The 21,994-nt window shown below is 44.9% G+C and overlaps 1 protein-coding gene across 6 annotated transcripts in view; it reads right to left on the bottom strand.

Moving 5' to 3' along the window:
• Positions 1–9,128: 9,128 nt before the first annotated feature.
• Positions 9,129–21,994, bottom strand: part of lars2 (leucyl-tRNA synthetase 2, mitochondrial) — a 138,090-nt gene continuing 125,224 nt past the window's right edge. For 5 of the 6 annotated variants that reach the window (XM_060849824.1, XM_060849823.1, XM_060849825.1 and 2 more), the window contains 2 exons: positions 17,081–17,208; positions 9,129–9,798 (listed from right to left, as the gene is read on the bottom strand). In XM_060849824.1, the coding sequence (XP_060705807.1) occupies positions 9,619–9,798; positions 17,081–17,208 (308 nt within the window). In that variant the 3' untranslated portion in view covers positions 9,129–9,618. Of the gene's footprint in view, positions 9,799–17,080; positions 17,209–17,292; positions 17,460–21,994 lie in introns of those variants that run through there. The other variant, XR_009646902.1, reaches the window with a different exon arrangement.

Here is a 21,994-nt window from a genome sequence, read left to right as displayed (position 1 = left end):
AGAACACAGGAGAAAGTGAGGTCTGCAGATGCTGGAGATCAGAGCTGAAAATGTGTTGCTGGAAAAGCGCAGCAGGTCAGGCAGCATCCAAGGAACAGGAGATTCGATGTTTCGGGCATAAGCCCTTCTTCAGGAATGTTCTTTCAGCTGGAAGAACACAGCAAGCCAGGCAGCATCAGGAGGTACAGAAGTCAACGCTTCTTCAGGAAGGTGCAGATAAACATCAGAAAGAACAATGGTCACATTATAGAATCCCTACAGTATGAGAACAGGCCATTTGGCCCAACAAGACCACACCAACACTCTGAAGAGTATCCCACCCAGACCCATTCCCCTGCCCTAGCACTCTACATGTCCTGTGATTGATGCACATCCCTGAACACTATGGGCATTTTAGCACGGCCATAATGTGCATATCTTTGGACTGCGGGAGGAAGCCCGCACAGACATGGGGGAGGGGGGGGGTGTAAACTTCACACAGAGAGTCACCCAAGGCTGAATCGAACCCAGGTCCCTGGCGCTGTGAGGCAGCAGTGCAAACCACTGAGCCACCATGCCACCCTAATGATGGATACTCTTTAGAGGGTTTCTTCCCAATGTCCTTTCTTTAAACATATTGAGGAGTCTATGGTGCACTAAGCATTTGTAACATAATATCACATTGGGGATTTTTTGATGTTCCCACACCACCTTAATGGGAAAATGCCAGAGGAAACATATGACTGTTACATCGAATCCTTCTTTCAGATCTTAAGGCATCCTTTTCTTTAAGACAGCCTTTTGTAAGCAGCTGATCACACACTTGGCTAAAGGGCATGTCACTTGTAGAAATCAGATGAGATTAAAAGGAAAACAAAAATGTTATTAAAAATGAAATCAAAGAGCATTTCTGTCTGCCGGCAGAATCGTCATGAAGTCTGATTTTATTTTTGTTTTTTTTTCCACTTGGTTTAATGAATTGAGTGATAAAGTTGTGTGGCCACTTCTGTGGCTCAGTCTCTTAAAACAGTAAATGCACATGGACTGCACATATGGTTCACTCATTATACCTGGGAATTGAGAGACCTATGCATAAAGACATACAGGTGAGCATTACTTTCACAAAAATCCCTAAAAGAAACAAGCAAAAGAAGTGTTGGTATATTGCTCAAACAGTTTGGGTACACTGCTCCCCAAGTACAACACAGTAAAATCTCAGTCTTACCAGAAAATGACACCAAGACATTAGCTTTCTGAAAATCAAGCCCTGTTGGGGGCAATCCGTACATTCAATGACTTCATGATATGGCCCTTGACACTAAATCCATCTCATTGTCTACTTTGTTCAGAATCTAAATAGTGACACACAGCAGCTGTCTACCTACTGCTTAAAGACAATCTCTTTGAAAAAGATCAGGGAACAATCCTTGTGACTGAAATCACAGCAACTTCTCCCAATAAAAGCAGGATTACTTACTCAGCAAAATGGCATTCAATGGAGGACAGTTCCTGACTATACGTATAGGCATGGAATCAATCTCTATTGCTTACAGCTGTCACAGAAATGAGTGACAGGGAAATACCTCAGATATCACTATTCCAACTGGGAATTATAGAATATAACATCAATCACAACATGCAGCCAACAGAGGAGGGGAGAATGGAAAGTCCTGAATAGATTGAAATACTAGCTTGCAAATTTCAAATGTGATGGGGAAGCTTGTAAGAGAAAGGGGCAAGGTGACGATCCTTAGGAAATTTCAAAGGTGTGAGGTTGTGAGGAACACTGCAGCGATGCTCTCGGTTGGATGGGGTTCGAGTGGAATCACCCAAGAGTATTCCTATTGAGTTGGACACCATTGGAAGATAGTGTCATCTAATGAAGGGCTCATGTTCGAAACACTGATTCTCCTGCTCCTCGGATGCTGCCTGACCGGCTGTACTTTTCCAGCACCACACTTTTCAATCCTGAACTCCAGCATCTGCAGTCCTCACTTTCTCCCTTTGCTGGAGGATAGTTTGGAATTATGGGGTAGTTTGCTCAGGCACACGAAAAGTTGCAAAGAGGTAAAGAAGGATTAGCAATGACAAGACAGAGAGGGTGCCGTGCCTAGTCGTGTATTTCTGCAGTTGATGAAATACGGCAAGTTAATGTGCTGTGAGAGGAAAGAAGACTCGGGATTAAGTCATAGGCAACGGGTCAATACAGAGTTTTTCCAAGATCCCCTCTAGAACAGGTTGAGCGTCATTCACAGAGAGCTGTGCAGGTAGCCTTACACTTGTTTAACAAATATCACGTCATTAGATCAGAGAAAGCCTCCCCAGACCAATTAAGTATCGGTCATATGCAAATCCCTGGATCAGAGTCAGAAAATAAAAATGACAGCTATATAAAGAAATACGGAGTGACCTGATGAATTATTAAATGTCAATGAGATTTTGAACTCCTCAAAAGGTATGTGTGAAAATGTTAACAAAAGAATAAAACATCACACTTGTTGTACAGAATATATGGGACTGAAATTACCCATTTGGCCCAAGTAGTTCATTCTGGTATTCCTACTCTAAATGAGTTTCCTGGTCTACCATCTACCTCATGGTAGCCTTTCAGTTCATTATTCGGTTCCCTTTCCCCTAATGCCTCTCTACCCTTTTGATAGCACAAAGATCAAAACTATGCACCATACTCAAAGTCTGGCTGAAACATGATTCAATGTAAGTTTAACATACTTTACTGCATTTGAACCCTGAGAAATAAATCCCAGTGCTTTGTTAACATTAAGGCATTGTAGAAAATTAGGTCAGGATATTTTAATCCTTGTGCTAATTGGGATTACTGCTGGGCCATTTCCATGGTCCCTACTCCCCTGAAGTAAACTGTCTCTCACGCTTGATGGTGTATGATGCCTGGTACTGGCACTCCTGATGGCTTTTCACCCTCCAATCTCTAATCCTATTTGAAGTTAGGAAATACTCAGATTCTCTGCTGGTAAGCGATGGCCCATTATCTGTGATCAACATCAACAACGGGAGCCCGTGTATTGCAAAAGATGTACGCAATGTTTCCTATCATTGTCCCCATGCTTGATGAATGAGCTCCATGCATCTCCAACCACTTTCAGTGGGTATCCACAATGACCAAGAACATTAAGCCCATGTAAGGACCTGCATAGTCGACATGTAACTGAGGCCAGGGTTTACCTGGCCATTCCTACAAAAGTGGGCAGCTGCTGGCAGTAATTTTTGTCCTCGTTGGCACTCTGGGCACTGGAGGACAGCACCCCTCAACTCCTGCTTTGCGTATAATTCCTCTTTGTTAGAGATTAAGTATTTATTCAACTGTGAAAAGCATTTTACTGTTTGTCTAAAAACCCCACAAAGGGAACTGACCTATCGGGCTTCACAATCAGTCCGCCCGGTGCTGCCTATTCCACAAACTAGGCTGGTTTGATCATTGCCTCACTTTCCGGAGTTCTGATTTCTATCTCTACTTTTGCCTGTAAGGCAAAATGGCATTGGGCAGGCCATGCAGAATCATAGAATTGCTTTCAGGTCAACATGCAAGGTGGCCTTGGTTCCTTTGATAATCCCTGTCCTTCCCTCAAAGACTGCTGGGTACTTACATAGAACATAGAAAAATACAGCGCAGTACAGGCCCTTTGGCCCTCGATGATGGCCTATCCAAGCCCACCTAACCGACACGAGCCCACTATCCTCCATATGCTTATCCAATGCCCGTTTAAATGCCCATAAAGAGGGAGAGTCCACCACTGCTACTGGCAGGGCATTCCATGAACTCACGATTCGCTGAGTTTAATTAGGACTTCACTGAGGCAGCCATTTTCTAATAGAAAAATGTTGAGCCTATCTGGATAATCTCTCTCAACCAATTTTGTTTCATCAAGATTGGGCCTGACCCTTTTACTACAATCAGTGGTCATTGAACCAGCTGCTTCTCGTAAGAGATCGGAACTGAAGTTGTCCCCTTAATCTGTAAAGGTTCCCCAGCAGGGGTTCTTAGCCCTTGTGCAAACGCAAGGGTTGGAGTCCAGGGCAAATTTTGTTAAAGACTGATTCTGCGATCACTGAAATGGCCACACCGGTATCAACTTCCATTAAAATCTGTTCATGATTTAGTCAGATGTTTATTTTGATTAGTTCTGATTTGGATGTTGCAAAGCAATTTAACTGATCCAACCCAGATGCAGGTGGGCTTCCTAGGGTGTGCAGTCCCCTGGATACTGGCCTCTGAGTTCTCTTAACTTATATCCAGTAAGACTCCTTTATTGAGTCCACACACTGACAGCATTGTGTGTGAGTCCACAAACTGACAGCTACTACAATGGCTTGTTGGCTTAGATAATGAAGAAAATGTTTACCATTTGGCCGAAGCTTGGGTATGTTTTGGGGTTTTGCTGTGGGATGACCTCGAGTCCTTCTTAGGACATGTCCTGAGTGAGGCTGGGCAATTACCTTCACTCAGATGGTGTTCTCCAAGCTCAGTTGGATCAGCAAGGGTGACCACTTCCATCAGAATACTCTGCAACACATATGCTCCACTTGCCACGTTTTCCAATGACAAAGCCAAGTTGGACTTCAACTAGTAGGTGCTTTTGAATGGTTACATCATTAATCCCACAGACCAAAATGGTGTCTAAGCATCTCTTTAAGGGTTAAACCAGTCACACACCTCTGCCAGTGAGTCAAAAATCCGAGTACAGATTCCTCTGATGCTTGAACTGCTGAGTAAAACCAATTGTGATTCATAATTAGAGGTCACTTGGGGTTGTAATATTCCTTAACTAAATCCATGAACTCTTGAAAGGTTTTGGGATCCAGTGCCTCAGGGAAAGTTAGGCTCCTGATAACTGAAAAAAGCTGCAGGTGCACAAGCTGTCAGGAGAATTATTCGGAGATTTTCAATGTGGTCCAATGTCATTTGCCCCAGAAAGATAACATGCTTGGTCCAGCACGGTTAAACGAGTTAAGCTTTCCAAATAACAGCATGATGTCAGAAATGCTTACCCCCAACTCAAAGACTATCGTTGTGAGCACGTTTCTTCAGGAATGTGCTTTGCTCTCGTCGCCACAGAAATAACGCAATAGACTGTCACCAACTCACCTCTTGTTTACACGTGGAAAGTCAAGACATTGGTCCAGCTCATTCAGAGCTGCTCCCAGAGTGAACAGAATGTTTGACTCTCCTCTTTTTGTTTCAGCCATGGTTCCTGATTGGACCAGGTTTCCAGCCCCAGTCAAGGAACTCATATTCAAGGTCCACTTGGCAGACTTTGTCATAATCACTACAGTGCAGTTTGTGACGCTTTCCTTGGGTTTGTCTCGTTACAAAGACCATGCCAGAGGTTCCTCTGAAAGGTGTTAACCCTCACAGTGAGGCGTGAACACAGTTCCGCCATGGCATGACTGAACAGCAGCACAGGCTGACAGCTTGTGTGGCTTCCTGGTTATACCCCTTTCTGTTCTTCCCTTGTTTTTTTAATTCCAGCCCCTGCCCTCTCTCAATCTCACATCTGAACATGTATTAAGCAGGGAGGAACAAACAAAAAATTGGAGGTGTAGTGGACAGTGAAGATTTGGAAAAGCAAATCTTAGCAGGAGTTTCACACTTAATGGTAAGGTCCTCGGGAGTGTTGCTGAACAAAGAGACCTTGGAGTGCAGGTTCACAGCTCCAGGTAGATAGGATAGTGAAGGAGGAGTTTGGTATACTTTCCTTTTTTGGTCAGAGTATTGAGTACAGGAGTTGGGAGGTAATGTTGCGGCTGTACAGGACATTGTTTAGGCCACTATTGGAATATTGTGTATTCCATCGGAAAGATGTTGTGAAACTTGAAAGGGTTCAGAAAAGATTTACAAGGATGTTGCCAGGGTTAGAGGATTTGAGCTATAGGGAGAGGCTGAACAGGCTGGGGCTGTTTTCCCTGGAGCGTCAGAGGCTAAGGGATGACCTTATAGAGGTTTACAAAATTATGAGGGGCATGGATAGGATAAATAGACAAAGTCTTTTCCCTGGGGTGGGGGAGTCCAGAACTAGAGGGCATAGGTTTAGGGTGAGAGGGGAGAGATATAAAAGAGACCTAAGGGGCAACTTTTTCACGCAGAGGATGGTACGTGTATGGAATGAGCTGCCAGAGGAAGTGGTGGAGGCTGGTACATATGCAACATTTAAGAGGCATTTGGATGGGTATATGAATAGGAAGGGTTTGGAGGGATATGGGCCAGGTGCTGGCAGGTGGGACTAGATTGGGTTGGGATATCTGGTCGGCATGGACAGGTTGGACTGAAGGGTCTGTTTCCATGCTATACATGTCTATGACTCTAATATGTTCTATTCAACCTGGTCAGAGACGTTTTTACACGTCTCGGGAGGTGAGACTTGGAATTTAAGTCTCCTGGCTCAGAGGTACAGACAATACCACAGAACCACAAAACACACCTTTCTTTCATTTCTACCATTGTACAATTAATGATCCAATCTTATTTATATTTGTAACAATTTAAATTCTGGCTAAATTACATTAAAAAGAAAAACGTCCAATTATAGATGGGTATATGAATAGGAAGGGTTTAGAGGTTAGAGGCTAAATGCTGGCAAATAGGACTACATTAATTTAGGATATCTGGTTGGACAACTTGGACCAAAGGGTCTGTTTCCATACTGTACATCTCTCACTATTTTAAATTGTAAATGAAACCTTGCCCACTTTCCTGTGGGGTCTACATGGGTTTGATAACATCAATGGTGTTGCGACACCCTTCATTATTCCCCTCCCCCACCTTACTTAAAATGATTCAATAACAAATCCCAAACCTTCTAAAGTGTCCCTTTCTCTTGTCAGGATCAAGGTGACATAAGCAGCAGATGGTCTGATGTGATTGCTTTTAGCTCCTGGCCTCCATAAAACCTCTTCCACAGGCTCGATGACTGGAGAAAGAGCAAAGATGAAAATACGGTGCAACTTGGAATTGTTCCTTCTAAAAGACGAAACCCGACTTTGGAAATAAAGACAGAATAAGAGAATAACCTTTTTGGCTTTGTTATACCCATCACTGGCTGCACTAGGTGGATTAACACATGCACAATATGACAGAGAGGTGATTGTTTAATATCTCTGGGCAAGTACGCAACCCTCTAGCTCCTCTTAGTCCAATCATTCCCTTTTTGGTCATTTGAAGATAAACTAATTAGACTTTTACTCCTTTGCACTCCAAAGCATCGAAGAGGTTTACTCCCTAACCAGTGAGACCCTTGCAGAATACATATGAAGACCTGTGTCTCACCACAATGATGCTGAGCATGTGCAGTTGGATCATAGTGGCCATATTTAATGCAGGGCTCCATCTCCCTGCACCTGGAACAAACACTGTGGTCATGTAGTATAAAGGGTTACTGTAAATATGTGAAGAAAGTTTACATCATTGGCAAGTGATGTGAGATCACATGATGACCAGGACATTGATCTCTCCAACAGCCTCCTGGTACAGCTGAAGTCTTGACTGGTACATTTGCCATGTTTATGTAAAAGAAAATGTTCACTGATATCATAAGGTTCCTGCAATATTGATCAGCCACTCTCCTGGACCCTTCTGTAACAGAATTCCCAATGTTTTCTTGCCTCATTAACATGTATGTGGAATACTGAGGTGACACAAACATTAAGACCATAAGACATAGGAGTGGAAGTAAGGCCATTCGGCCCATCGAGCCAACTCCGCCATTCAACCATGGCTGATGGGCATTTCAACTCCACTTATCAGCATTCTCCCCGTAGCCCTTAATTCCTTGTGACATCAAGAATTTATCAATCTCTGCCTTGAAGACATTTAACGCCCCGGCCTCCATTGCACTCTGCGGCGATGAATTCCACAGGCCCATCACTCTCTCGCTGAAGAAATATTTCCGCATTTCTGTTCTGAATTGAGCCCCTCTAATTCTAAGGCTGTGTCCACGGGTCCTAGTCTCCTCGCCTAATGGAAATAATTTCCTAGCATCCACCCTTTCCAAGCCATGTATTATCTTGTAATAACAAGCTGTTGGAGTTGATTAGCAGAAACGGCTGTGTCAGGATTCGAACCCACGCCCCTGTCGAGACTAGAACCTGGATCCAGCGTCTTAGACCGCTCGACCACACTACCAGCCAAAGGTGCTGATTCCTCACAGTAGGCCATGAGTGTGTTCGAAGTCTCTCATGCAGCCTTGCTCAGTTTTTACGTTGCAGTCTGGCTTACAGACAGCACACTCATTCACAGAAAATTCCACCCTATCCGGACCACATGATCCTCTGAGCATTGCCCTGGGTTCGATCCAATGATGATTTCAGCATTGTGGCAAGTTTACGAAGTGTGGGTGGAGCCATTTTATTAAAGGAGTGGTGAAGGGACGGCATGTGGGTGGGGGCGATGGAAACAGAAAGGCTCAGAAGTGAATTTTGAAAAAAATCAAAATATAGGCATCTGCAATGGAAATTTTGTAGCCATAATTAATGCACATTGTGAATCACTCCTAGCAAACAAATGGGAGGAGGTACCACAAGGAACAGACAATATGAAGCACTGCAGTCAACCTGACGAAGAAAAACCAATCGCCAAACTGTGTTGGACCAGGGGTATCTCATCCAAGGATAGAACAACTTGAGAGATGGAAGCTCAGGGAGGTGGTGGTGGTGAGCGAGTGCTCTGCCCATCTCAAACCATTTGCACCTTCTCACTTTACCAATAGAAGAAATCTTCGGGGCAGTCTGGCTCTTCAGGATTTGAACAGTTATGGTTGGAGCAATAGATCTTATTCCTTTTTAGCAAACTTAATTTTTGCTTTCCTTCTGAATACACAATGATGACATTTAATTGCATTTTTAGTTAAATTACACCTAACGTTTAGTCACCGAGCTGGGAATTTGTGTTGCAGACGTTTCGTCCCCTGTCTACGTGACATCCTCAGCGCTTGGGAGCCTCCTGTGAAGCCTTCACTGAGGATGTCGCCTAGACAGGGGACGAAACGTCTGCAACACAAATTCCCAGCTTGGCGAACAGAACCACAACAACGAGCACCTGAGCTACAAATCTTCTCACAAATTTTTAACGTTTAGTCAATCAATGTTTCATCGCACGATTATCGAAAACATGCCAGGTCTTTTATCACATTTAGACGAGATTTATTCATTTCCCAAAAAAACTGAAGGTGATCGGAACGTAAAATAGGTGCAGACCAACAGTTTTCATAGTAATTCCTTCGGAGGAAGAGGAGGAGGCCAGAACACTTTCGACGACATGGTTCAGTAACTTAGTCCCCATTTCACTGCTGCCAACTCTTCTACAACCACCCGGCCTTTCCTGACGGCTTGAATGGTTTGTGTCATTGTCAGGAGCATTCCAATCTGAATCAGCGACTCTGCTTCGTCACTCTCAACCTTCAAAGATAGGTTAGGAGTTAGGAGTTCAGAGGAGTAACTGTGAGACACAATGTCTGTCTTAATTAGGAGTTCCAGTGCACAGCTTCTGTGTGACATTCATTCCTTAAAATAATGAGGCTGTGGTGTCAATTGTTAGGCTTCACGTCACCATAAGTGCAAGTCCAGGACAGCAGAATCTTTTGAAAACATAAGCAGCTCCATTATTCCTCTTTATTCTTCCACGAGGAAATTGATGAGGGCGGCTCTGGGAGACAGGATGGCTTTCTTGATGACCCGTCCCTGCAGCTGTTTGATGCCCAGTTCACTTTGAAGGATGAGCTCCTGCACTCTCTCAATATTCTGGACGACGCGTTGAGGAAGGTTCACCGAGCCACAAACCTGGTTGTTGATCTGTTGGGGAGAGAAAGAGAGCGCAAAATGAGAGAAACAGCTGAGCAATTGAATGGGACAGTCTGTTACTGATTAGCTTTATACATCCACCATCTCTCGCCTTATAGAGAGATAACTGAACTCAAGATCTCCAAAAGTACAAGAGAAAGAGGTCACTTGAGTGACATGTGCAACATGCTGAGAGGTCTTAACAGAATGTGTGTGGAAAGGAAGCTTCCTCTTGAGAGAGGATCAGAACTTGGGGTCACTGCTTCATGGTTAGTCAGTTAAGACAGAGATAAGGACAAATTTCTTTCACAGAGGGTTGAAAGCCCTTGGAACTCTCTTTCTCAAAAGGCAGTAGTAGAAGAGTCATAGAACACAGAAACAGACCATTTGGTCAACCTCTCCTTGCCGAACATAATAGCAAACTAAATTAGTCCCACCTGCGGGCTCCTCACCCATATCCCTCCAAACCTTTCCTACTCATGTACTTATCGAAATGTCATTTAAATGCTATAACTGTATCCACATCCACCACTTCCCCACACGAACCACCCTCTTCAAAAAAAATTGCCCTTATGTCTTTTTGAATCTCTCTCATTTCACCTTAAAAATGTGCCCCCCAGCCTTGAAACCCCGCCCCCTCAGGAAAAGACACCTACCATTAACCCTATCTATCCTTGAACATTATTAAAGTGGAGATAGCTAGATATTTGATAAGTGGGAGGGCGTGAGGAAGGTTAACTGGCGCAACGTGGAATAATCAGATCAGCTTTGACCATGGGCAGACGCAGCAGGTCACAGCCCTGACTTTGTAAGCTTTGTAAAGATGCCCTTTGGCTTGGCACTCATTCTCACTGCAGTTCTCCAGTCACCAGCAGAGCTCTCGGTTTCTTTGGTCACTGCCCTGATCAACCCAGATCTTGCTGTGGCGATGGCAGCAGGCCAGAAGCTTCATGACGTCATCATTACGACATCAGCAGTTACACGGAAGTTATCGGTTAATCTCAGAGAGTCAGCTATCATTGCAGCTGCACCCATCATTACAAACCATGCGCATTTCAAGGCCATTCCACTGAAAACTCAGTTCCCCAGTTCACAAGCAATTGAGAAGCAACCACCACTTGCATTTCTATAGCGCCTTTGTACAGATTTGGATTACTTGTTACTTTGGTTAGACCTTCAGCATGCGACTCTTACATCAATCATGTTACTCCAGTCATTGATTTGTCACCAGCACCACCTTACTTTTGACGTTTTGTAATTATCTCTCTACCTCAATTAATCAGATTATAGGTCATCCCTTCGCCTGCTATTGACGTGTTGGTACTTTACTCTCACTATCTGACACTCTTGATCACTTGCAAAGACGTATTATTCAGCCTGTTGATACAACACACACTATTTGTACAATCATTTGATCTCTCCAATTAACCAGTGCCCTTGTGTGCTGCTCTTCACTTGACGTGATGAAGGAGCGGCGCTCCGAAAGCTAGTGACTTCAAACAGACCGGTTGGACTATAACCTGGTGTCATGTGACTTCTGACTTCGTCCACCCCCGGCACCTCCCCATCATGCCTTGAAGTGAGTCACAGGATATTACAGCAGAGCGTCAAAATGGTGCAAAACAGCAGCATTATCAAGAGAACTTAGGTTCTGAGCCACTTCAGGACATGTGGGGTAGAGGATGGGGATGGGGGTGAGAGGAGCAGGTGATCAAAAGAGCTGTACAAACATTAAGATAAAATAAAGGCTGAGGATGCTGGAAATCTGAAACAGAAACAGAAATTGCTGGAGAAACCCAGCAGGTCTGACAGTGTCCGCAGACAGGAAGCAGAGTTAGTGCTTCAAGATTGGTGAACCTTCTTCAGAACTGATAGCAGCTGCAAACAAAAAGTGGTATTTATGCTGACCGCAGGGCGGGGGAAGGGAATACGAAGTGAACGGATAGGCGGAGATGGAGTCCATCTGCGATGCTGCAGACCTGCTGAGCTTTTCCAGCAATTTCTGTTTTTGTTCCTGATTTCCAGCATCTGTAGTCCTTTTCGTTTTTAAGAGAAGTGAGATAGGTGACAGTAGGGACTATGAGAACGGATTGACTGTGCGAAAAGCAGCCCATGTCATGAAGTGTGTGAGGGGGGGTGTCAGTTAAGGACAGGGAAGGTGGTGTTCAGGCTTTAAACGTACTCAATATTGTGTCCCAAAGACTGCAGGCTCCCCAAGTAGAAAATGAGATGCTGTTCTTCCAGCCTGTGCTAAGCTTTGCTGGAGCACTGCAGCAAGCCTGAGACAGAGCTATGGGCCAGGGAGCAGGGTGGGGTGTTGAAACGGTAGGCGACTTGTGGGAAGAGGGAGTGGGTGAGTTTGAAGAGGAGGATTCAGGAGTTTCAGGGTTGAGGCAGCTGAAGACAGCCAGAGAAATGGATGCACATAACAGACTTCACACATCTAGATTCCCCTTCCTTCCCTACACCCCCATCCCTCCCCAATATTCCCTTTATCTTCGCTTTTGTTATTTTTATACTGGAAGACGATGTGAAACCTTCACCTGCATAACGAGATGGCTGATGTCGGATATTTCAACTTGCAACCACATCTGGCCTCGCCTCATCCCACACACCCTTTTCATTGAAGGAGAGACTACAAGCCAGGCTCCCTCGTCTGCTGATGTAAATCCTCTCTAACTCCAGGGCACTGAATTAACTGCTGCTCTGGCTGTGACCAACTAATTCAGCGTGGGTTGTGGATTAACTTCAGATCTGTCAGGTCTGAACTTGCAATTTCTTATAGAAAAGAACATGGGCAGTGAGTGACAGGGCTGCAATGCAGTCAACAGCATTTGTCATTTCTCAAACACCACGCTTGCACAGCTGTAGGATGATGCTATGCACGTTGTATATTCAAGTCATAGAGATGTTCAGCACGGAAACAGACCCTTTGGTCCAACATGTCCATGCCGACCAGATATCCTAACCTAATCTAGTCTCATTTACAAGCACTTGGCCCATGACCCTCTAACCCCTTCCTAGTCATATACTCATCCAGCCAAGGTCAGCTGTGAACTTCACTGTTTGTTAATTTTTCAGAGACACACTCTGATATCCAGAGATACTTGAATGCAAACAGCAAAGGCAGTAACTGTGCAGATACACTGCTGTGTCCAACAGCAGTATAGGTTTCTTTCTCTGACCATGCTGAGATACTTGTATCATAGATAGTCACAGGTGAGGTGCCGGAAGACTGGAGGTTGGCTAACGTGGTGCCACTGTTGAAGAAGGGTGGTAAAGACAAGCCAAGGAACTATAAACCAATGAGCCTTGGAAAGTCAGGAACTGATTAGAGATAGTCAACATGCCTTTGTGCATGGAAAATTATGTCTCACAAGCTTGATTGAGTTTTTCGAAGAAGTAACTAAGAGGATTGATGAGGGCAGAGCGGTGGACACAATCTATATGGACTTCAGTAAGGTGTTCAACAAGATTCCCCACGGGAGACTGGATAGCAAGGCTGGATCTCATGGAATACAGGGAGAACTAGCCATTTGGATACAGAACTGGCTCAAAGGGAGAAGACAGAGGGTGGGGGTGGAGGGTTGTTTTTCAGACTGGAGGCCTGTGACCAGTGGAGTGCCACAAGGATCGGTGCTGGGTCCTCTACTTTTCATCATTTATATAAATGATTTGGATGTGAGCATAAGAGGTACAGTTAGTAAGTTTGCAGATGACATCAAAATTGGAGGTGTAGTGGAAGGTTACCTCAGATTACAACGGAATCTTGATCAGATGGGCCAATGGGCTGAGAGGTGGCAGATGGAGATTAATTCAGATAAATGCGAGGTGCTGCATTTTGGGAAAGCAAATCTTAGCAGGACTTATACACTTAATGGTAAGGTCCGAGGGAGTGTTACTGAACAAAGAGACTTTGGGTGCAGGTTCATAGCTCCTTGAAAAAAGAGTCGCAGGTAGATCGGATAGTGAAGGTGGCATTTGGTATGCTTTCCTTTATCAGTCAGAGTATTGAGTACAGGAGTTGGGAGGTCATGTTGCGGCTGTACAGGACATTGGTTAGGCCACTGTTGGAATATTGTGTGCAATCCTGATCTCCTTCCTATCAGAAAGATGCTGTGAAAATTGAAAGGGTTCAGAAAAGATTTACAAGGATGTTGCCAGGGTTGGAGGATTTGAGCTATAGGGAGAGGCTGAACAGGCTGGGGCTGTTTTCCCTGGAGTGGCGGAGGCTGAGGGGTGACCTTAGAGGTTAACAAAATTATGAGGGGCATGGATAGGATAGGATAAATAGACAAAGTCTTTTCCCTGGGGATGGGGAGTCCAGAACTAGAGGGCATAGGTTTAGGGTGAGAGGGGAAAGATATAAAAGAGACCTAAGGAGCAACTTTTTCACACAGAGGGTGGTATGTGTATGGAATGAGCTGCCGGAGGAAGTGGCGGAGGCTGGTACAATTGCAACATTTAAAAGGCATTTAGATGGTGATATGAATAGGAAGGGTTTGGAGGGATGTGGGCCGTGTGCTGGCAGGTGGGACTAGATTGGGTTGGGATATCTGGTCGACATGGATGGCAGCTCTTACAGCTACAAATTTTTTCCCGTCCTCCATCTTGGATTATCCAGAATCCCTGGAGCTGGGTACGTTGTTGCTAAGAGATTGTGGTGCTGGAAAAGCACAGCAGGTCAGATAGCTTCCAAGGAGCAGGACAATTGATGTTCATGGCAAAAGCCCTTCATCAGGAATGATTCTGTCTGACCTGCTGTGCTTTTCCAGCATCACACTCTCAACTCTAATCTCCAGCATCTGCAGTCCTCACCTTCGCCAAGTTATTGGTAAGCTTGTGTCAATTAGAAAGAGTAGATCACACAGTTTCTTGAACCTGCTGTCCATTCACTAAGCCCATGGCTGATAAATCGATTTACTCCATTTTCTTGCCTGACCTTCAATAATCTTGACTCGTCAATCAAACTCCTTCTAACTCACTGAAGAGTGGGATTCACAAGCGGAAAGTATGACAGAAAGTCAAGTACCCTTGGCATTTGAGAAGAAGGTGACATCATGGAAATGTCACTGGAATGGTCACCCAGAGGGTGTTAGCCTGGGGTCATGGGTTCAAATCCCACCTCAGAAACCACAACCATTGAGAAGGACAAGGACAGCAGATAGATGGGAACATAATCACTGCCTGTAAGTTCCCCTCCAAGTGACTCACCATCCTGACCATTGTTACTTCAATGTTGCTGGATCAAAATTCTGCAACTCCCTCCTGACTTGCACCCGTGGGTGCACCTGGACCCAACATGCCCTTCAACCTGTATGACTGCATGGCACACCGAGACTCTCTGCACACCCACCAGCATGCCAACACAGCTTTGTAAGTCAATGCCATACATGGACCTCACAGCTCTGAAAAGCACTCTGGAAGTGTTGCCTGCACCCCAAGAACAGCGGCAATTCGAGTTGGCAACTCCCCATCAACTCAGCCAGGGGAATCAGTTAATTAAAATCCAGAATGGAAAGCTAGTCTCAGCACTGGCACCCCTGAAACCACCGTTAATTGTCTAAGAAAATTGGGCTGACTAATGCCCTTTCGGGAGGAGATCCACACTCCTTCCCCGGGCTGGTCTACAATGTGACTCCACACTCCCAGCAACGTTCTTACCTATCCTCTGAAAGAGACCAGGGAGCCAATCAGTTTAAAAGATGATTAGGATTGGGAAATAAATGCTGGACCTGCCAGTGATGCCTGAATCGCATGAAGAATTTTTTAAAAAATTAAGGTTGTTCACAAAGCTCACACCCACTTCAGAGATCAGACGTGCTTTAAAACAGTCAATAAGATTCTCAGCTTTCAACAATCTCGAGAACTCCCAGTAGACACAAAGCAGAAATCCTGTGACAGGCTGGAACATGCAGACTCATCACACAAACGCAGCCTACTGGAAGGCACCCTCCAGTTTCAATCCCTTTATAAGCACAGAGTTTTGGGATGAGAGACAGTGATATTCTTTCTTTCAAACAGGAAAATGGTTGGCTTTTAGCCAGAGGGAAGCCACTTCAATGTTCAAGCTGGAATTCCGAGACCTTGTCAAAAAGTTGCCAGGACAGTGCTGAAAAGCAGATTTATGAAGATAGCACACAATTGTGCTTTTTAAAAGAATCAAAGTTGAATCAAACAAATGCTGCTCACCTGCATAAAGCTAACGATACCTGTTTGATTAGAAACATTGACTGCGTTGACATTACACTACCGTAATTCCTTGCATGGTATAATGTGACAATAGAAACATCTGAGGTGAATTAAACTTGCACAAGGGAAGACATGGACTTCACTGAAACATGTGGAGGGTTAAACTTTGTAAAAGGAAGCCTTCACTTTGAATGTATTAAGTATCATTCTAGAATTAGATGGAAGTTTTCTGATGACAATAGACAACTTTGGGGGGTAAATTATCGTGGCCTTTTCATGGTTGTTAGAGAGAGGGTATTTTAAGACATAGAATGAAAAGTGCCCAGTTTTCATACACAGTGATTAATATTAACATTACCCACTGATTTGACAATGTTACACAAGTGGAAGGTTGAAATTACAAGCAACTGAGTGGAGATGAAACAAGACTTGGTGTTACCCTGACAAAGGGCGAAACATCGACTCTCCTGCTCCTCAGATGCTGCCTGACCTGCTGTGTGTTTCTAGCACCACACTCCTCGACTCTGATCTCCAGCGTCTGCAGTCCTCACTTTCTCCTTACTGTCACCCTGGATGTTTGAGGCCTCTCTCTCCAATCCTGGATTTGGGGAATAACAATCCGCTCCAACACCCACAAGCTGCCCCTAACACTGCTTGACCCAGATAGTGCAACATGGTCATGATTCCACTCTTGAATGACTACTGCGCTAGTCATGCACAGGAATTTCAATTTAAATTCATTCCAGGACCTGGGACTCACCAGGCGAGGTCAGCATCTGTCAGTCATTCCCAATACCTGAGTGGCTTGTTACATCTTTGGTTTCAGAGGACAGTTGAGAATTAGCCCTTTTGTTGTGTATCTAAACACATACTGAGCATGGATCAGGCATCTAGTAGTGTGGAAGCCAGCATCAGCTACCTTGGAGACACCGAAAGGAGAATTTCTGGGAACAATGCATAAGCCAGGCATTATGAGAATAATACAGAATAGAGAAAGATGGAGCAAGTGTAACAGAACAAGTGCCATGGAAAGCAAGAGTTATATTTAAGATTCATCTCCCTCAGCCATGGTACAACTTCTACTCCTCACTTAGGATCTTACCCTGATAACCATCGTCACGGTGTCTGGCTGCTGAAGATAGACTGGGTCCACCTTTGGCCACTGTTGAAACAGCACATCCGTGTCCCACTGATAGTGACTGGTCAGCTTGTTCTGGACACTGGAAAGACCTGCAACAGACAGGAATACTTGCATTTGTATCTCAGTAGAAGGTTTAAAGTGGAATTTCCTGAAAGACTTTCAGCTGGTGGTACCTTGGAGGAAGTCACAAGGGAGGTGTGCTTCAGACCCTCTTGTACACATTGCAAAGCAAATACCCCTGCGCCCGATTAGAAACTAGAGGCCATCGTTGTGAGAGCAAGACTGGACTTTCACGTGAACAAGACCAGGGGATTTCATGGACTAGCTCTCCCTCACATAACTAAACAAAAAGAAAAATCTGTCACATTATACTCCAAATAGCCTGGCTTTAATACCATCATTGCTCCAGAGAACAAAATTTGCATAAATTACTCTATGCCATAAACCAAGTCAATCTAGACTTGTCAATGCAATAATATATTAACTAACTCCAACAACTGGTCTATCATTTTCAGAAGTTACACGTAAGAAGGGGCAGTGCTCCGAAAGCTTGTGATTTCAAATAAACCTTTCAGAACTATAAACTGACTCATGTGACTTCTGACTTTGTCCATCCCAGACCAACACTGGCACCTCCACCTCACGTTCCATCATTGCTGGTATTCAAGCAAATCAAGCTTGAATATGACTTCAAGGACCAAATACAACTGGCACATGCATCCCAAGCAGATGTTTGGGGACACATGGGATTATCTGGTCACAGGCTGGTAAGTAAAAAGTGAGGTCTGCAGATGCTGAAAATGTATTGCTGGTTAAAGCGCAGCAGGTCAGGCAGCATCCAAGGAACAGGAAATTCGACGTTTCGGGCTAAAGCCCTTCATCAGGCTGGGAAGCTGGGTATTTTTTTTTTTACAATCAAATGGATTCCCAAAATTCCCACATTCCCAAAATGGGTTTTATTTAGTCTCTTACGTATTCTGTCACCATGGTGTAAAACAATGAGGCAATGTTAAATAACCGCGGGACAGACAATCTTGTGCAGGAACTCGAAGTAACTGAAGGGAGGCTGGGAGTGAAGGTTGTTGGTGTCAGCTTGGAGCTGGGATCCTTCTTTGTTTGGCCTCTTGCATTGAAATAAATGCTGCTTAATTTGCCAGTCCTATCTTGTTCTCTGCTTTGTCCTGCCTGCCCTGACTGTTTGACTTACTTTTCTCAATTGTACCAGTCTCAGATTGATCTCCCACCCACCCATCCCCACCATACTAACTTAAATCCTCCCGAGCAGCTCTAGCAAATCCCCCTGCCAGTATGTTAGTCCCCTTCCAATTCAGGTGCAATCCATCCTTCTTGTACAGGTCACTTCCAGCCCAGAAGAGATGCCAATGATCCACAAATGTGAATCCTACTCCCATACACCAGCTCCTCAGCCATGCATTCCTCTGCTCTATCCTCCTATACTACCCTCACTAGCTCATAGCACCGGGAGTAATCCAGATATTACTACTCTCGAGGACCTCCTTTTTAAATTCCTGCTTAACTTTCTGTTTTTCCCCACAGAATCTCATCCTTTTCCCTTCCAATGTCATTGTTTCCAATGAGTACAATAACATCCTGCTGGTCCCTCTCCCCCTTGAGAACATTCTGCACCCTCTCCGAGACATCCTTGATCCTGGCACCAGGGAAGCAACACACCATTCTGATTTTTCACAGCTGGCCAGAGAAACATCTGTCTGTGCCTCGGACTAGAGTCCCCTCACATAATCTCTCTCTCTCAAAACCTGACGCAGCCCTCAGTGGTGGTTGATGGGGTGGTGCAGTGGGGAAGATAGCTGATGGGGTGGGGTTGGCTGGTGGGGGTTTGGGTTGGGGATGGGGGAGGGTGGTGGCTGGTGGGGGAAGGGGTTGCTGGTGAGGTGGGATTTGGGTTGGAGTGGAGGTGGCTGATGGGGTGGGGTTTGAGTGGGGGCAGGGATGGCTGGTGGGGGAGGAGGTTGCTGGTGAGGTGGGGTTTAGGTTGGAGTGGGGATGGGGCGGGGGGGTGACTGATGGGGTGGGGTTTGAGTGGGGGCAGGGATGGCAGGTGGGGGAGGAGGTTGCTGGTGAGGTGGGGCTTGGGTTGAGGGTGGGTGGCGAGGTGGGGTTTAGGTTGGAGTGGGGGTGAGGCGGGGTTTAGGTTGGAGTGGGGGTGAGGCAGGGAGGTGGCTGATGGGGTGGAGTTTCATTGGGGTGCCGGGGGGAACGGTTGCAGAGGTGACAGACAGAGCTCCGAGGCTTACCCTGCAGAGTTGGGGGAATGGTTTTTCAAACTGCTGTTTAATACCTCGACACAAATGTAAGGGCAGAGTCGCTGTAGCACTTCAGCCCCTAGTACTGCAGGAAGGAACTATCCTGTTTCTTAGTGTGGTCGACGTTAGACAATTTCCAAATCTACTCCAAAGGTTAAACTTGAACTTCATTGTTTAATGTGACAGAACTAGTGACATACTGAAATGATGGCAGGCACAGATAAACACCGACTAAACCAAGGGTCATGTTTACATTTCTGTGGAAAACAGGAACAGGAATCTGTCAGGCAGACTCAGCCAAGTTTCGGAGGTGCAGCCAGGAGTTGCATAAAGGGAAGGCTGCTCCATCGACTTAAGTACAAGTGTCTAACCACTGCCCAGAGCGCTGCTTAAATTGGAAAAGGTCAGACATGGAGAAGTACCAGCCTGCAGCAGGAAAGTCATGTTCATTCGAACTGTTATGCAATGTTGAGCAGTCACTTCCTGCAATAGTATTGATGTAACCAGAAACTTGCAAAAGTGGCAGATTTGCGTTTTGAAAATGTGTTGTGAGATGCAGGCGAGGGAATTAATTTAGGTTTTTGCCGGTAGGTGAATGCCTTGGTGGAGGTTTATGGTACGGTGAATCTGAATGGAACAGGTGGAGCTGGCCTCGCCTGTCCCATTAGGGAGCCATTCAGACTTTCATTCTGATGCAGCAGGTTTTACTGTTTGGATAGCTGTCGGTTTCCTTGAGAAAAACACCCTGTTGCTTTGATGATATTTTGAATATTTCTGCTTTGTGGTGGCAGAAATTCCCAGAAGTTGCAAAGTGGGATAGTGAGGCAAATTTATCTTTCAACTCTCCCCAGAGGAACGACAGGGAATCTCAAAGATAGTCTATAAAATTGTAACAGGAATAGACAGGGCATAAACAGGAAGCATGCTCCCGAAAACTGGGGAATCCAGAACCAGGGACCACAGTCTAAGGATGTGAGGTAGACCAGTTAGGAGCGAGCTGGGGAGAAATGTCTTCACCCAGAAAGTGGTGAGCCTCTGGGATTCTCTGTCACAGAAAGCAGTTGAGTCCAAAACATTGAATGCTTTCAACAAGGAGTTAGGTACAGTTCTTAGGGTTAAAGGGATCAAAGGGTGTGGGGAGAAACCAAGAACAGGTTATTGAGTTGGATGATCAGCCATGATTGCACTGACTGATGGAACAGGGTCAAAGGGCCGAATGGCCTACCCCTACTCCTAACAGTATCTTGTTTTCCAAGATATGAATGTTACTGGCCAGGCCAATATTTATTACACATCCCCGACTGCTCATGAGAAGTTAGTTCTGAGTCATCTTCCTGAACCAATGTTGTCTGTGTGTCCAGACACATGCCAACATGATGCTGTTCCTGGGGACAGTTCAAGTCAACAACGCACTGCCGTGGGTCTGGAGTTACGTATGGCCAGACTGCCTTCCCTCAAGGTCAATGATGAACCAGATGCATCTTTACAACAATCCAGTAGCTTCACAGTCATTAAGGGAGAGATGTAAATTTATTCCAGATTAATTCAAGTTCTATCGCGTTGCTACAGTGGAATTTGAACTCAGGTATTAATACAGGGGTCTCCGTTTTGAAGAGTCATAGAGGACTCAAAACGTTACCTGATCCTCTCTCCACAGATGCCGCCAAATTTGCTTAATTTCTCCAGGTTTTTTTTAAATGTTTATTCCGATTAACAGTCCAATAACATTACATGATTGTCCGATGCAAGAAACAACTGGGTGCAGAGTTAAGTAAAATGAACTTGAAAGGGCAGGCTTGTGACAAGAAATAGGCTTGCTTCAGTTCCTAATCATTAAGCCCTTAGAGCCAAAGTTATTCTCATCTCTTACTATGTTGATCAAACACAGATCATTTCTAAGCTTTATACTCTCCTCCAGATGTAATGAGCAAAACACAACAGTACAGTGCAAATGTACAGGGTCTGAACCACGGCAGAAAGCACAAAAGACTAAGATTTATTACGACCAGGCTCTGTTGAGCAACTTCCACATGATCTACAAATAGAAATACAAATATAAAACAGCAAATGCTCAGAATTCGGTGCTGCATAAGATAGCGACTGCTGTAGGACAGGACAGTTTCAGTTCCTCAGATATGTACAATACACAACACACACCACTTTAAGCAGCTCGGGTACTTCATAACGCAAGGTGGAAAGTAGAATGAATGAGTTGCTCCTTATTCAGAGCGGAGTATAATGAGAGCGGAGATTGGGAACTCAGGCAGACGGGTCCATCTGACTTTTAAAAATCTGATAACCCAAAATCTAACAGCGGAGGTAAATTCCATACTCAGCATCCCATTCCCATGCATCCCATTAATATGCAAAGTACCTTACATTTGTTAATTTCTCATGGGAGCACTGGCAAAGCCAGCACTTATTGTCCATTTCTAAATACCTTCAGACTGAATGGCTTGCTAGGGCCATTGCAAAGGGCAGTTAAGAGTCAACCACATTATCAGTCACATGTCACTTCAGGCCCATAGTACATTTCACAAGAAAAGCTGCAGTGGTACAGCAAAGGTATAACAAGAAAACCTGGCAAGAA

The sequence above is a fragment of the Hemiscyllium ocellatum genome, chromosome 34, assembly GCF_020745735.1.
Source record: "Hemiscyllium ocellatum isolate sHemOce1 chromosome 34, sHemOce1.pat.X.cur, whole genome shotgun sequence".
Taxonomy (NCBI): Eukaryota; Metazoa; Chordata; class Chondrichthyes; order Orectolobiformes; family Hemiscylliidae; genus Hemiscyllium; species Hemiscyllium ocellatum.
This window is presented reverse-complemented; position numbering and strand designations above follow the sequence as displayed.